General features: G+C 40.6%; 1 protein-coding gene across 1 annotated transcript in view; it reads left to right on the top strand.

Moving 5' to 3' along the window:
* The window catches only part of gphnb (gephyrin b), an 84,112-nt gene extending 72,576 nt beyond the window's left edge, over positions 1-11,536 (top strand). The window contains 13 exon segments of the mRNA XM_034527566.1: positions 1,149-1,241; positions 4,266-4,321; positions 4,875-4,994; positions 5,167-5,225; positions 5,692-5,845; positions 7,425-7,546; positions 8,552-8,639; positions 8,963-9,036; positions 9,157-9,221; positions 9,343-9,372; positions 9,375-9,445; positions 10,435-10,531; positions 11,304-11,536. Coding sequence (XP_034383457.1) covers positions 1,149-1,241; positions 4,266-4,321; positions 4,875-4,994; positions 5,167-5,225; positions 5,692-5,845; positions 7,425-7,546; positions 8,552-8,639; positions 8,963-9,036; positions 9,157-9,221; positions 9,343-9,372; positions 9,375-9,445; positions 10,435-10,531; positions 11,304-11,437 — 1,163 coding nt within the window. The 3' untranslated portion in view covers positions 11,438-11,536.
* The last annotated feature ends 707 nt before the right edge of the window (positions 11,537-12,243 follow it).

Below are 12,243 nucleotides of genomic sequence, written 5' to 3'. Positions count from 1 at the left end.
TACTGTGTGTTTAGCATGAGTATGTCAATACTCATGCATGCATATGTTTACATCACACGTTTATTTTTTAAATGTCAATCTTTCTAAAGAGAGGAGTGATGTCACAATTACCCTTGATGTAATCATCATAATGTAACCCTTTTCAAACCTGTGCTTGCTGGCAGTGATGTTTTTGCAAAGCATCTGATCAAACACATATTTCTGCTTCGGCAACAAGACATCACCTTTGTTCTATTTTTTTCACAACTCTCCTTCAACACATGGTTTTAACAAGCTGTTTGAATAGCAGCTTGGAAGCAGGAGCAAAATACACCAATATCTCAGATGAAATGCTGTCGACTTAAAAAAAAAAGATGTAAGGATCGGACGCGTCATATAGGCACGAGTGTCTTCTTCGACGACTGAGATGCATTATTTACAGCGGCTCGTTATGACTGCCGTAAGCTGATGCGTGTATGCATGTGTGTGGGTGTACTTGCATATTTTTTCAACACATTGATATCAAAGCTTAGATCTTCATATTAACGCCCACATAATCATGGCATAAAAGCTCTAACAAATGCTATATATAGCCACACAGCAGCTTACGGTATTTTTAGTGCGAGGATTTTTTTTCTTCCACCCACTCTGCCTCTGTCTGTTTCTGTTTTTCTTTCCTTCCTTCCCTCACTCTCTCTGAGCCATTGTGGCTCAGAGAGAGTGAGCACATTGTGTGTGCGTGTGCGTGTGCCTGTGTGTATTCCTGAGTGTTTTTTAAGTTGTCTGACTGGTTAAGAAAAGTGAATAGCAACACTTCACTGTTCATGAGTCAGTAAAGCTGAAAAAGAAAAGCAGCGTGTGTGTTTGTGTGTGTGTGTGTGTGTTTGTGTGTGTCCGTGTGTGCTGGTCAGGTAGTGAGTCATGCAGAGAGATTCTGATGCGCGGTGTCACACTCTGTCTCTCTTTAAAAACACACACACACACACATCTGTACACACCTCCGGCGCATATGCCTCTCTGTATCTTCATCTGAATCAGATGCACTTTCTCCCTCACCCTCTCTGCCTCTGTCTCTCTTTCTCTCTCCAGCTGTCGCTCTCTCCCTCCGCCACCCTTCGCCCAGCTTCTCCTCCTCTCCTCATACCCATGTTCTTCCTCTTATCCCACAGATGGGATGGGTCGAGTCCTGGCTCAGGACGTTTATGCCAAAGACAACCTGCCACCCTTCCCTGCCTCTGTCAAGGATGGTTATGCTGTGAGAGGTAAGCACCTCACACACCTATGTGAAATAACTGTTTCAATATTCAAAGTAATATTCAGGCTTCAAAAACATGACATTGTAAAAGGAATGAGCAGACCAGTCCAAGATGTCCAATTTCACTTTAGTAATTAACACCATAAACTAAATTATACTTGTTATGTACACACATATATGCAATAAGAGGTGGAGCTGAGTTTCTGCTCATTAGGCACAGTGACTGGTCCCCAAAACTAACAAAAACACTTTTTATTGTGTTTTTATCTTTAGGAACATTTATGAACACAGTTTCGCCAGTTGTTTGTTTTAAAGTTAAGCCTTATTATAAAGTAAAGGTTTACTAAGTGAAATGGAAATAGGTTCCACCCCACAAACTATTTTTGGAAAGATTGGTAATGTCAGAAATGTTAAGGAAAACTGAGCAATCACTTGATCCCATGCAGTTTGCTTATATGCCTCACAGAGGAGTAGAAGATGCCACAGTCACTTTGTTTAATTGACTTTTGAAACACTTAGAAAATGGATCTCATGTCAGACTTTTATTTGTAGATTTCTCCTCTTCTTTTAACACAATTCAACCCCATATTTTAACCAGTCGGCTTTTAGAACAATTTGACTTAAGTCACAATCTTGTGGGTTGGATTCTTGACTTTTTAACTAATAGGACACAAAGCGTGAGGGCAAATGGAATTCTGTCAGACCAAGTTTGCTCCTCCACTGGCTCCCCACAAAGATGTGTGCTTTCGCCCCTATTATTCATCCTCTACACACATATGTGTCCGAGCAGGTATGAAAATAGGACCATTTTAAAGTATGCAGATGATTCTGTTATTGTTAGTCAACTGCAGGGCGATGAGACCAGCCACGGTCCGGTCATCCATGACTTATTGAAGTGGTGTGAGGAGTCCTATCTTCAATTAAACATATCTAAAACCAAAGACATGATAATTGATTTAGAAAACATGCAGTCATATCCATTAAGGGTCAGACAGTGGAATATGTGAAATCCTACAAATATCTTGGGCCAATTATTGACCCAAAACTGAATTTTGATGCAAACTGTGAAGCTGTGTGCAAAAAGGGTTTGAGGAAACTGTCCTATTTCCACATTGACAAAACCATGATGACCTTTTTTCATCGTGCTTTTATTGAATACATTTTGATCTTTTTCTTTGGTGTCATGGTTTGGAGGCCTGTTTTTAAAGAACAGTAACTTCAGATTGTGAAAGGGTCTAGCAGGCTGATTGGTGAGTCACAGCTGAGCCCAGAGTCCCTGAACAGCAGACAGATACAACGGATAACCGGCTCCATCTTAAAGGACGACTCCCACCCTTTGCACAGGGAGCTTCAGCTTCTCCCTTCTAGACGGAGGTGTTTAGTTCCACGTTGTAGAACATAGTGGTGTAAAAACAGCTTTGTTCCAGCAGCCATCACTGAACAAATTAGAATAATAACAGTGCACTGATTTGTGGCTTTGTGTACTTTTATCATCATGTCTGTCTTGTCAAATAAAGTAACCTGAACCTGAACATAGAGATTAGTTGTTAACTGCCAGGTTGTCTGGCACAATGAGTTTTGACGAAAAGACTAAAAGAGGTATTATGAAATATGGTTCACACTTCTGACCTGACACTTGATCAAAATGCTTTTTAATAGTGATACAAACATTTAATAAAAATCATACAATACACATTAAATTACACCATTTTATGCCAATAATGTATCCGAAACATATTCAAATGAATGAACACGGAGAGAGGAAGGACATTACACACAAACTTGGTGATAGATTTATGAATCACTGATGTGACCCAATCCAGTTTACCATCTCTTGAGTAAGTTGCAGAACATAAAGCTGAATAACTAACCTGGCCAGTGTGTTTTTCCTCCTGTACAAATGACCTTCTTTTCCTAGTTTGAGATGAACAGGACATTGAGGCAGTGGAGAAGTGACATGGGAGGGGACTGTCCTCCATAAGACAAGAGCAATGGGGTTTACCTCCGCTCAGAGAAATTGGTATGATTCCTATGGCTGCACTAACTCCTGAGAGCAGTTCCGAGGTGAAATCCAGGCAAAGTTATGTTGACTTGGCAGGGCCAGGGCGTCCGTGGCAGGGCGTCCTGTAAAGCGTCGAGGACCCTCTTAACCTGGAGAGCAGTGTGGCAGCTTGCTAGCTCCAGGCAGCTCAAAAGCTCTTGCATGTGACATCTGCTGCTGGCTCCTGCTGATGGAGTAGGAGGAGCAGAACACCACAGGTCTCTCTGGTTTTCATGTGTCGGTCCTGAGGGCCTGGCGTCTGCCGAGACGTTCATGTGCAGATTTGAGAGATGTTAGTGCCTCGACCGTCGGTGTGGAAGCAGCCAATAACCTCTTGCTTTCTCCACAGAGCCAGTGTGTAACAACAGATGCTCGTCATCCTGCGGTGTGTTTTTATGTTGAGACAAGGAAGAGAGTGGCAGACTCTATTTTTAAAAAAGAAGCATTAAATCCTTTATTAAGATATGTTAAACCATGAAATTAAGGTCACACTAAAGTGTTTTACTCACCAAGGACCTTTTGCAATGTAAAAGGATATTTTTAAGTTTGAATTGGGGTTTTATTTGTCTTTTAGTGAGCTTCCTTTTTGGTCCTGTGTGTTCTGTGTGTTTGCAAAAGAGCAGAAAATAGATAAAATAGAAAAAACAGGTATTCTATTTTTCCATTGGCTCAGGTCAACTATTTAGTTGTATAGCAATACTTAAAGGGGTGGTCTCTTAACACCTCAGAGTGGAGGGCATTATTTGTAAAGGAGTTTGATGGAAAAATTTAATCCGTGAGCCCTCCAAGCATTGAAAATACTGTGTATGCCTGTTTTTGAGATGTTAATTAAAGAACATCAAATGTCTTTCCTTCTCTACCCATTTGTTCAATCTGTAGCCCACTGAGATAAAATGACTCAACTAAATGGCACACTCCTACACACACACACACACACACACTTTCAGCTGCACACATGTGTAATGCTATTAAATCTTTCTTTTATTTTAGCGGCCGACGGCCCAGGCGACCGCTTCATCATTGGAGAGTCCCAAGCTGGAGAACAGGTCCGCCGCGCCCATGTTGACACTTTAGACACATCTGCTTTTTGAGCTCACAAAAAGACCCTCACACACACACACACACTAACACAGTCACTGTCAAGCAAACACCCACATAACCTATGCATGAAAATAAAGTACTTCACTTTTGTCCTTCACCTCACGCCTTGACCAGCTGTAATTGCTCACCGGTGTGTTCCCTTAGCAGGTGATGAAAAGCCCTTCGCCTCTGAGCAGGGCGAGAGAATCAGAGTGCTGCCAAACTGTAAAACAGATTAGACCTCTGAGACAAGAGTAGGCTGCACAGATTTATTGAATAACTCAACTTCTCATCTTGAACAAAATGAGCACACACGCAAACACATATTCTGTACATGCCTTCATATCCCTTTATTAGGTTTTTACTTTAATTTGATCAGACCTGTCATCAGTTTGTGCGATGCTTTTTGGGAAACTTTGGGAAAAGAGCATGAAAAGGCATTGCATTTTGTTTTTACTTTGATAGGACACAATATATGACTCAATTTAAAGGATGGACTCTGTCTGTGTCTCCGTGCAGCCCACCCACACAGTGATGCCTGGCCAGGTGATGAGGGTGACGACGGGTGCCCCTATTCCATGCGGGGCTGACGCTGTAGTCCAGGTGGAAGACACCGAGCTGCTCCGCGAGTCTGAAGACGTAAGCCGAACTTTTGTTCTTGAAGAGGCAGGAAGGGTAGCAAAGCAAATGAACATAGATTCTGATTGTTTGAAAGAGTATGTTTAGCCCAGAGATGAGCCGAATACACAATGCATTTTGGTTTAGTATAGTTCAAGGAAATCTGAATATGTTTGATGCATCTATCTTTTAGGGCACAGAGGAGCTGGAGGTACGAATCCTAGTTCAGGCTCGCCCGGGGCAGGACATCAGGTAATGTGTTATGTGTTGGTTGCTTTTAAGAAGCCAAAATCAGAATCACCATTTTATTGATCAAATACTGAAGATCTGGTAGACAATGTCACCCACCCACCTATTTGTTTGTTAGCCCACCTCTTTAAGCAGTAATAAACTGATACAAGTTATAGTGAGAAAAGTTTATTTTATATAAAAGATTGAAATAATTTTTGAAAGCACAGTTGATTAATTTGGTTGTACTGCTGGATCCGTCATTTTGATAATTCCTGATGTTTTATTAACGTCATTACTGGTTATGGCATAGTGGCTCTACCATAATGCTTATTTCTGCTACATTTGGGGTCATTGTTTGGTTCCCAATATAACTTTGCACCTTAGACAGAAGGCTACATACTAATTTAAATTGCAAAGTGCATTTTTCAGAATTCTTCCATTTCTCTTTCTTGTCCTCTGAACTTTGGTCTTTGCTGTCCTGCCCTAGGCCCATCGGTCATGACATTAAGCGTGGGGAGTGTGTGCTTTCAAAGGGCACCCACATGGGCCCGTCTGAGATTGGTCTTCTGGCCACTGTGGGAGTCACAGAGGTGGAAGTCCAGAAATTCCCCGTGGTGGCCGTCATGTCGACAGGAAATGAGGTAAGGGATTAAGAAAAACTTGCATGTCAACATTCTTTTTTTTTCATTGGGGAAGTTATACTCATCGTGTGCACTCAACCCACACTGTATCTGTATTTGCCAAAAAGGTTCGGCCTGAGCTGCTAAAGGTAACAACAACGTGCCGTCTTCTCTGACAGCATACCTCGTTCATATTTATGCACAATCAACATTGTTTGCTTTGACTGCGGACACCAGAACAACATTCAGAGCTGAATGCGCACTCAGCCGTTTCATGTGTGCTTTCAGTTGTGAAGACTGTTTATCTGTGACCAGGTGGTTTCTCTTCAACGCTGGGATCATATTTGTGCATTTTCTGTGTGACCGATGTGCTGTTTAAATTTCATGGGGTGTGTAACCTTCATGGAGATTCTCAGCAGACTGTAGATACTCATAACACCTTGTTCTCGGTGCTATGCAGATATATTTGAATTGTGTAAATCAGCCAAGAGTCACCTACCCCATGGCCACATTCCAAACCTATTAAGTGGTATATTGTGCATATCTCCCCTCTTTGGGCAAGACTGATGAAGTAGAGGATTTGTCTTCTCATTTGTACACACTGTTAATTTGACCATCTAGATTTTGAGTACATTCTATGTACTAATGGTGCAGATGAAGAAAAACAGGAATATCTGAGCAGAGCTGGCATTTACAACTGAAAGTATGCAGTTTGTCTGCCCATAAACCCACTGTGAACCTGCTGAATTAGATGCATGTTCATTTGTGGTGTTGCTTTCCTTTTATAATTGTAGTAATTAGCAGTGCTTGTTGACGTTTCCTCAGAAACAAAAAAATTCAGATTTGTAATTCTATTATGAAATGAAGGGAGGTCAAAACATGTAAATATAAGACGAACAAAATGCTACGTTGAACCAAATTGCAGTTAAATAATTTATTTTAGCCATTTGTTTTTAGTTTTGTCTTAAGGTATGGCTGCAATAAATGATTATTTTTCATTATTCATTCCATATTTATAATCTATTGATTATTTTTTCAATTAATCGATTAGTCATTTAATCTATAAAAAAGATAATTTTAAATTAAATATGCACATCACAGGTTCCCAGAGTTGATGTGCTCAAATTGCAGAACCCGAGAACGAATGGCATTTTTGCTTGATAATTAATTTGAATAATGAATTGATTCTCAAAATGTATTGCAGTTAATCGACTAATCGATTAATCCTTTCAGCACTATCTAAAAGCACAAGCAACACCAAATTATCAAATGATCACTTCAAACTGCAGACAGTGTCTTCTTTGCCTCTCAGTCATTGTACAATATCGTGTATTTTTAAAGTCACAACCAACCCATTTGATACCAAGAGAAGGCTAAACATAGTATGAGAGTTATCAAAAGATGTTTGCCTACAACCTCCCTGTCTAGCTAAATAATTAATTATATACCCACTAGATGTACTGCCACCCAAGATATGCTAAGAATATTTTCTAAATAATGTTAAAGGCAGATCTATTTATTCCTTACACTAGCTTAAAAAGTACAGTTATTGAATGATCAAAAAGTGTTTCTGATCATTTCTCCCTATGTGTCGTGGTAGCTGCTGAACCCAGAAGACGACCTCCATCCTGGGAAGATCAGGGACAGCAATCGCTCCACCCTATTGGCCACGATCCAAGAGCACGGCTACCCCACCATCAATCTGGGCATCGTGGGAGACAAGTAAGCCTTCATGTTTATAATACATTTGTCACATCTCCAATGCCAGAAAACTGCACTTACTCAGATCTCCGCCAGGTACGTCTGCAACGACCACTGCTGTAATGTTTCATTGAACAATCCACTATTAACTCCCCGTCTAGACCTCAAGCAATTCACTCATATGAAGATAAGCTTTGATTTTAATCTATGCAGCTGCGTGCTTCGGCTGCGTGCACACTTTATGTTGACTGTTATGTCCGGCCTGCTGTGTGTTTAGTTCCGTTAGCTGTTAGCTGTTAGCTCCCTTGGCCAATCACACTCTTCTGCCCCCCAGCAGCTAACAGCTAGCCAGCTCTCCTCCTTCCGACATGAGAAGACGCACTGCGTTGTAGTCAGCGCTTGGTTCAGTTTATCATTTGCTAAAACGCTTGATTAAACTCAACAGAAAAGAAAAGAAAACTCACCCAAACCGTCTTTCAGCTGTTGCAACAAGCATCAACTCTGGTTTGGTCAAAATAAACACTTAATTCACTGAGTTAGATCAAAAGAAAATGCGCTGTACACGCTGGTTTCCCCATGCTGTATCTCTCTCCCGCCTAAGCAGCCGCTGAGCGTGAGGAGTCAGCAGTCAATCACAGCATAAAACAGTTGATTGAAAACATGTTATCAAAAATCGCTGCGACCACGAGAGGTCCTTGAGCATAGGCTACAGTCATAAATAAAAAGAAAAATATTTTGCTCATGTGTCCAACAATATGAGCAGTGGACAGACAGATAGACAGACACAGAGCTGTACACACACTCACACACATGCAAACGACCAAATAAATAAGCTCTTGACAGAGATAATAATAATGTTCATCATCTTTCTGTACTTCCTCCAAAACTAGCTCTCTATTATCCTTTTCCCTCCATTATTTCCTCTTCTGTGAGTTGGTGGTTAATGTGGGTGTGCGTGTGTGTGTGTGTGTGTGTGTGTGTGCGTGTGTGCGTGTGCGTGTGTGTGTGTTTCTCTCTGCCCCACAGCCCCGATGACCTTCTCAACGCTCTAAATGAAGGCATCAGCCGAGCTGATGTCATCATCACCTCAGGAGGAGTGTCCATGGGAGAGAAGGTATGATTGCAGAACAAAAAGTGCACACTTCCAATCATGACATTGTCTTTTACTGACACCTTGTGGTGAACGGGGGAACGGCAATCTTTATTTGAGAGTAAATTATGATAAAAACACCAAAACTCAGACACGTATTACTTATTTATTTTATCTTATTTGATTGTTTGGTTTTTATTTTATTTTAGAATTCATGGTGATTATTTTCATCCCCATTATCCACACAAATGCAAATGTATTTTTAAACTTTACTATTTGGTGAAGGCTGGATGTATTGCTCTTTTGTGTTTGTTGAATGTTTTTTTTATTTCAATGTCTTTTATTAGGACTACCTTAAGCAGGTGCTTGACATTGATCTTCATGCTCAGATCCATTTTGGTCGTGTTTTCATGAAACCAGGGTATGAAAATGACAGGTTTCCCAGTTTAGTTACAAGCACTTGGCAGAAATTTTAAATAGATGTACATATACACAGCAGTGTTGCATAAAATGTACTAAAATGTTGTTTTTAATTTTTTAGTCTCCCAACAACATTTGCCACCTTGGACATGGACGGTGCTCGCAAACTAATCTTTGCCCTCCCAGGTAGTGTGTGAAGTTGAGAGAAAGAGTGATTCACTCCGCTGTTTCTGAAGACGTGTTACTCATTTATTTCTCACTCTTTTCTCTTGTCGCTGTCCTCTCTCTCTCCGTCCGTTCGTCCTAGGAAACCCTGTTTCCGCTGTTGTCACCTGTAATCTTTTGTCATCCCTGCCTTGAGGAAGATGCAGGGCATTTTGGACCCTAGGCCCACCATCATCAAAGCGAGGGTAGGATGCACAGGGCAACCAGGAAAGCCGGACTCTCTGGCCAAGACACACAAAGTCAAAGTTCATCATCTGTTGAGGCACTTGTGGTTTCAAGAAGTGGGATTTTTTCTGTTAAATGACCAGACACAAGGTCTCTACAGATGTCAAAAAAGGTAGAAAGACCAGTCTCCGTATGCAGAAAGATCCTTTCTCTTCCCATACGTGAACATGTGAGTGTAGATGCAACAAACTGCAACAGAGAAGAGACATTACAATTGTACTTAAGTTCCAGGGTGTATCGTTGCAGTCCATTGCATCTTAACTCATGACGTAATACAATTTTCACCATCCGTTTGATACATATTTATGACCACCAAGTTTTGCTTTGACTTGGCAGAGGAAGCAATCACGGCCAACACCGACCTGAAGGCCTGTTCCCTGGTCATGAATATTCATAATTGTAGAGCAAATAAAAATCAGAATGATCTCAACAGCCACCAATTGTGTCCCCAACTAGCATCATCAAGTAAGAGGTCTGGTCACTTGCCATCATGGGTACTATCCAGGAAGCTATGTTACGCAATGTGCTGTTAAAGAGCAGTTAGAAATCAACTTGCCACTTCATAGTGGGACCGATGGCCTGGAAGCACAGATGTAGCCGGATGATAACCCTGAGCACATGGCATTAGACCCAGGTCAAACTGGAAAAAACGTTGCCAATAGAGTTGGAAGAGTATGGTTTAAAAATGCAAAAAAGGTGTTTGGGTGGACAGATAGTCTTTTACCCAAGTTAATTATATTTAGTTGATTGTATTTTTGCCATTAGAAGATTTCCCGTTTTTTTTTTTCCGCCACAGTTATTGTGCTGCATTCAAGTGCTCTCCACAGTAAATCCATCTGGTGTTACAATTATGAAACAAACATTAAGGGTTGCAGATAAATTCCCACGGTGATGAAAATAACTTCTTGACATACATCATTATAATTTACGTTGTATGTTATTCCTCTAGTTGTCTTGTGATGTGAAGTTAGACCCTCGGCCTGAATACCACCGCTGCATTCTGACATGGCATCACCAGGAGCCTCTGCCGTGGGCACAGAGCACAGGTACCCGAATCAAAGCCTGAATCAGACTCTCAACTGTTCACTGGTTGACAGCATCATTTATTTAATTTACCGTTCCCTTTCTAGCAAGGAATCCAAGGATAAAAAAAAAACTGATTTAGCTTTATGGAATAATTTTTAAGTCTACAGTTTTTCACAATTAGTCCATAAAATACTAAAAATAAACATACTGACTCACTGACTTGCAGTTACTTCATATGTCCCTCACATTTGTTGCATGCAAATACCTTGGTTCATTCATGGGATTTTTTAAAGTTGATATCAGCCAGAAAAGAAAACGTTATTCGGACAGAGAAGTTATGTAAAAAGCCTTATGTGTGCCCAGATGTACCAAAGGGGGAGTCCTTTTGCTGCATCTTGTCTTATCTCTCTCCTCCCTGTCTAATAAAGGCAAAATGGCCCAAAAGAATAATCTTGTATACTCAGTGTATAATGGCAGTTGTAACCTCAGGAGGCCTTTATCAGGGTAGATTGATGATATATGTTAGTCTATATAGACACACTGGACGATTATTCCACACCACAGCCACCTTAGGTTATTTGCATTAGCTGATTCACACTGATTAGAGCAGCTGACTACTGTAGTATTTTAATGTTAGCCATTTTGACAATGAAAAATATAATAGACAAACAGCCAACTTAATTGAATGTGCTGACCAATTGAATAATTTAATTATGAAAAAAAAAAAAAATCCCAATTTCCTTCATGGGTTGGATTCTTATCTCAAATATGTGTTTCCTCTCTCTGCTGCAGGGAACCAGGTGAGCAGCAGGCTGATGAGCATGCGCAGTGCTAACGGGCTCCTGATGCTACCTCCAAAAACAGAGCAATACGTGGAGCTGCACAAGGGCGAGGTGGTTGACGTCATGGTCATCGGCCGGCTATGATGTCATCACAGGGGGACGGAGCGTCGGCGTCATATAGCGAGGGTTGGAATGGGTGGTTCACGGTGCATGTCCACATATCATTGACTATTCTGTAATATGCAACGGCACAGCTAGTTTTTATTGATTTGGATAACGTTGAGGTATAGTCAACATCTTGATCACAATCTAGATACATATGAAAAAAAATGAATTTAAAAAGATTATAGTATTTCAAACAAAGAAAATATAACTTTTAATGAAAAAAATCTAATTATAAAAAGAGATTTATTCTGTAATATATTATTATGATTATTATTATTATTATTATCATTATTCTTCTTATTATCATTATTATATTAAGGCAACTTCGTTCCTTTCATTGCAATTGCTTTGTGTGTTCAATGCTAGACCTTATCTATAGCAGTAGCATTTTAATAGACAGCTGTAGGTGCCTGCCAGGACAAAAAAAGAAAATTATTATTTTCTCATCTTTAGTGGAAAAAAATATTCAGTTTTTTGAAAATGAAGAAAACATTGAGGAAGACTCCAGATTTCCCATGGTGCTCAGCTAAAAGGAAGAGGGGGCACATCAAGACCACTTCCTCTTTTGAGCGCCCATCAAGGTGACACTTCTGTTTTTCTCTCATTAGTATGCATCATAATGGCTTCACAAAGAGCTTTGCTTGTTGTTTATCTTGTGAGTCTTGTTTATGTGCGCAGTGCCAAATGCCTGGGCAGGGAAGAGGTGATGTTGGGATGGGGAGGTGGGGGGGCACAACCCAGTCTGCCCAGACCCTGAAGCTTCCTTATATTCACGGTGACCGGGT

Source organism: Cyclopterus lumpus, chromosome 24 (assembly GCF_009769545.1).
Source record: "Cyclopterus lumpus isolate fCycLum1 chromosome 24, fCycLum1.pri, whole genome shotgun sequence".
NCBI lineage: Eukaryota > Metazoa > Chordata > Actinopteri > Perciformes > Cyclopteridae > Cyclopterus > Cyclopterus lumpus.
Note: the sequence above shows the minus strand (reverse complement) of the source record. Positions and strands in the feature narration are given on the sequence as shown.